The sequence below is a fragment of the Neopelma chrysocephalum genome, unplaced genomic scaffold (assembly GCF_003984885.1).
Source record: "Neopelma chrysocephalum unplaced genomic scaffold, ASM398488v2 Primary Assembly neopelma1_134, whole genome shotgun sequence".
In the NCBI taxonomy this organism is placed as follows: domain Eukaryota; kingdom Metazoa; phylum Chordata; class Aves; order Passeriformes; family Pipridae; genus Neopelma; species Neopelma chrysocephalum.
In genome coordinates, this window is record NW_020897796.1 from 33,246 (window position 1) to 37,644 (window position 4,399).

The following is a 4,399-nucleotide window of genomic DNA, read 5'->3' on the forward strand; positions in this document are numbered from 1 at the left end:
GGGGGGGGGGGGGGGGGGGGGGGGGGGGGGGGGGGGGGGGACGGAGGCCTCACCTGCACGGCGGCCTCCAGCTTTCCCTCGAAGGTGAAGTCGATGAGGTCCGGCTTGAGGCAGAGCCCGTAGTTGAGGGGGGACACGTCGGCGGGCAGCCGCTCGAACGGCCGCTTCTCCGGCATGGCGGGAGCGCGGGGGGTGCGGGGCTGGGCCCCCCCCCGGCGGGGCGGCGGCGGCGGCGGCGCGGGGAGGAGGGGACGGGGAGGAGAGGGGAGAGGAGGAGGGGGAGGAGGAGGAGCGGGAGCGGGAGGAGGAGGAGGGAGGGGCGGGGGCGCGCGCGCGCGCTCCCGGCCCCCCGCCCCCCCCCCTTCCCCGACTTGGACACGCCCTCCCCTTACCAGGAGTGGACGCGCCCCCTTTGAGGCCACGCCCCCCCTCCCTCCCGCGTGGTCACGCCCCTTCTCCCCTCACGCCCTCACGGGGATGGGGAACGGGGAGGGCGGGGATGGGGGTCCCGGTGCTCACCCCCTTAATGGGGAGTCCTTGTGCTCATCCCCTTAGTAGGGGGTCCCGGTGCTCACCCCCTTAATGGGGAGTCCCGGTGCTCACAGCTTTCCCCGCACCCCGCTTTTGGGGTGACAGCCACAGCCCAGCCCTGCTCGGGGTTTCGGATCAAGGAACTCGTGCTCTGGCTCCATGTGGTGTCAAACATGGATCTAATTAATGTCGGCCTCCCAAAACCGAGCGCGCCGCGGCTTCGGGGGTGCCACAAACTCCCTGTTTTGAGGAGGAAGCTGGAAGTCATCCCTTGCCTTCCACCACCGGAAAATGGGACTGATCCTTTTCTTTTTTAATTCTTCCCCTGCTCCCCCCCCCAAAAAAAAAAAAAGAAAATCTATTTTTGCTAAAAGTGGTACCTCACTGTTTAAAATATAAGGCAGGGAGGGAGGGGAGCAGGGATTTGAGGAGGGATTCCAGGCGGGAAGCAGGAATTCAAGGGAGGGAGCGGGGATTCACTGAGACCTGGAGGAGCCGGCGGCACGAACTGGGGCAGGGAGAAAGTACAGACAGCTCTTAGCACATCGTTATAAAAACCAACCGCTGCCGAGCCCGGGTTCATCTGGGGCTGCTGCGGGGCCGCATTGTGCTGCAGAGCCCCAGGGAGGGAAAGGGAGACAAGGAAAACAGCTGGAAACAGCTGGAGCCGCGCGGGGGGTTGCGGCGGCTGCCGCCCTTCTCCATCCCCGCCACCTCCCAGCGCCTCGGCGGGGTGTGGAGGAGCCCCGTGGGACACACGGACGCGGGCAGACAGAGGGATGTGGGTCCTGTGAGGGGACACCGCTGCTGGGACACGGCCCGGGGGGTGTTTCGTGGATGGGTTTGGGAGTGAGCTCCCAGCTGGATGCTGGAGAGAAAGTTCTCTCTCCCCTCAGTGAGGGAAGGGCTGGAGCGCTGATCCCACGGTTCATCAAGGAGGTTCCATCCCAGGATGGATGGGATAGGACTCAGCCTGGCCGTGCCACGCTGGGGACACCCCGAGGCCACCACAGCCTGGCCCAGCCGTGCCACAGCCGTGCTGAGGGATTTTGCCAGCCCCAAAATCCCCTCCCTTCGCTGCCCTGGCACAGCTCGTGGCCACGGGCAGAGCCACGATGAGGTCAGGGGCAGGATAAACCTATTCCTGGAGCAGAGCTGCTTGGCACCGCGGGAGGGAAGCGCAGGGGATTGTCTCCTCTGAGCTTTAATTCCCATCCCCGGTGGCCAAAGGGTCACTGGGTGCCCTCCTGGCATCTGAGGGGGCTCAGTGGTCCAGTGGCCACAGGCCTTGTGCTCAGCAAAGGGCCCCGGGGCACTTTCTGTGGCTGCTGGAGGTATTGTCCGATGACAGATGCTGCTGTCAGCAAGAATCCAGAGAGAAAGAGGGAAGAAAGACCGAGAGAGAGCCAGGGGGAAGCCGCCTCCTCCTCCACCATGTCCTGACCAAACCGGGTCCTCCTGCAGCGCCAGACTGGGGAGGGCCTGGGGACAAACAGGGTGGAAGCCAGGAGCTGTAATTACCCCACAGCCACCAACCGCTGTCAGTGCTCCCTTCTAACCGAGGGGGGGGAAAAAAGGGGGAAGAAAAGAAAAAGAAAATTCCCCAGGGAGGCTTTCCTTTTCTTCTCTCTTTCGCCGGAGTTTTGGCCAGTCCCTGGCCAGAGCGGGAGCAGCCGGAGGGCACTGGCTAATCCTGCCTCGCAGGTCTGGGCCGGCGGCTTAGGGCTGGAATCTCTGGTATTCGGGAGCACGGGGACAGCAGAGGTCGAAGCTGCGAAGTGGCTCTGGGGGCCGTGGGACATTCCCGGGGGTTGGGAGGCATTTTGCCTGGATTTTCCCTCTCCCTGTGTGTCCGTGCGACTCTTCTCGTCGTCGTCGCCTCCTGCCTCGCCAGTTACCTGGGACGAGTTGCACAAGGATGGATGGATGGAGGGAAATGTGGCCAAGCCCCTGCCTGGAGGTGGCAGGGACAGCTCAGAGCCCTGATCCCAGCCCTGATCCCGCTCTCCCATGGGACAAATCCCTTGCAGAGCGGTGGTCGTGCAAGGGGAAGGTCGCACGTGGGCATCCCCAGAGGGTGAGCCCCATCCCAAACTGCAGCCAGGGATTCTCCCAGACCCCAGCAGCCCCCCACGGCAAGGACGTGGCTCTGGGTTGATTCCAGAGCCCTGAAACACTGCCCACAGAGGCGAAACCAGCTGGGATGGCACCACAGGGCAGCTCTGCAGCCGGGAGAGCCGGACAGGCTGGGAAAATCCAGCCCCACCAGTCCCGAGCCATGGGAAAGCGCTGGGGCCACGGGGCACCAGTGACTCAGCCCTGTCTGCTCCAGGACTGGAGCCCCCACAGCCCTGGGGCTTCATCCCTGTTTTCCAGAGGGTAAACCAGGTCCAGTTTTCCCACCGTGGCGCAGCGGGGAGCATCCCCCCTCTCCTATTTTTGACTCTCCACGAGCATCACCCCAAATTTTGGGATGCAGATGCCATCCACCCCCCCCACGGGTGCCTGGCCTTCCCCCTTGCCCCCTGGCTCGGCCGCTCCCGGCTCATCCCGCTCCCGCCGGGCACAGATAACAGCGCGGGCCGGGATCAACGGTCTCGGGCGCAGCGGAGCCGTCACTACACATTAACCAGCTGTCCGATGGAGCAACGCGGCCCCGGAGCCAAGATCAACAGTCCCCGAAGCAAACTGGGAGCGGGGCCAGGCGGAGCCGGAGCCTCCCGACGAGCCCCCCCCCCCCCCCCCCCCCCCCCGGGGCCCCCCCCCCGGGCTTCGCCCCCCCCCCCCCGTGCCGGGATCGCCTGTGGCTCTGCGAGGATGGGCCGTGGGCGGGTGATGAGCATCCCCAGGGTGTCCCCTGCGGGCTCCCAGAGATGGAATTTCGAGGGGAGAGGGTGTGGGATGAGTCGGTTTGTCGGGACATTTGGAGGGGGCCCTGGCCCCTGAGCCCCTCTCCGGCAGCAGCAGCATCCTGGGAATGCTGAATCCCAGGGGTCCGGGCTGTCCCAGGGTCATCAGGACAGACGCCTAACACGAGACCTTCTCCAGCACCAGCATCCCGGGAGTGCTGCATCCCGGCGTTCTGCGCTGTCCCAGGGTCATTTGGATGGCTCCCCGTGCCCCTGAGCCCCCCTCCACCGGCAGCATCCCGGGGGTGCTCCATCCTGGGCTGTCCCAGGAAGGTTTGGAGGGATCCTTCCCCCCGAGCATCCCCCGCTTTGCCAACAGCCCCCCAGAAACGCTGCAGCCCGGGTTGCCCTGGGGACATTCAGAGGGACCACGAGCCCCCCTCTGCCAGCAGCCCCGCGGGGGTGCCACATCCCAGTATTCCAGGTTGTTCCGAAGACATTCAGAGGGACCCCTGTCCCTGAGCCCCCCCTCTACCACCATCCCCAGGGGCTGCCGTGACGGGAAACCCCAAAAGGGTCGGGTACCGAGTGTTGAGCTGCTGGGGGGGGGGCTCTGCGGGTCTGGGGCAGCCCTGCAGGTCTAGGGAGGGGCTCTGGAGGTCTGGGAGGGTCTCTGGGGACCTGGGGGGGGGGCTCTGCGTGTCCGGGGGGGTCTCTGCAGGTCTTGGGGGGTGCTCTGCGGATCTAGGGGGGTTCTGCTGGTCTGAAGGGGCTCTGCTGGTCTGGGGGGGCTCTGCGTGTCCGGAGGGGTCTCTGCAGGTCTTCAGGGGTGCTCTCCGGGTCTGGGGGGGCTCTGCTGGTCTGGGGGGGGGCACTGCGTGTCCAGGGGGGTCCTACACCCACAGCACGCTCGTCATGGGGCAGAGTGGGGGTCTCAAGGTGGGGGGGATCACCCCCTTTTTCGCTCCCCAGGACCCCCCCCCTCGCACTGCGCCAGGCACGACGGGGGGGGGGGGGGG

At 66.0% G+C, this 4,399-nt stretch overlaps 2 protein-coding genes across 2 annotated transcripts in view; one reads left to right on the forward strand and one right to left on the reverse strand.

The window, feature by feature from the left end:
* The window catches only part of LOC113975151 (puromycin-sensitive aminopeptidase), a 32,684-nt gene extending 32,450 nt beyond the window's left edge, over window positions 1-234 (reverse strand). The window contains exon 1 of the mRNA XM_027698891.1: window positions 54-234. Coding sequence (XP_027554692.1) covers window positions 54-176 — 123 coding nt within the window. The 5' untranslated portion in view covers window positions 177-234. The remainder of the gene's footprint in view (window positions 1-53) is intronic.
* A 3,388-nt stretch (window positions 235-3,622) lies between these two features.
* MRPL45 (mitochondrial ribosomal protein L45) overlaps window positions 3,623-4,399 on the forward strand; it is a 6,043-nt gene continuing 5,266 nt past the window's right edge. Inside the window, exon 1 of the mRNA XM_027698914.1 lies at window positions 3,623-3,961. Coding sequence (XP_027554715.1) covers window positions 3,638-3,961 — 324 coding nt within the window. The 5' untranslated portion in view covers window positions 3,623-3,637. The remainder of the gene's footprint in view (window positions 3,962-4,399) is intronic.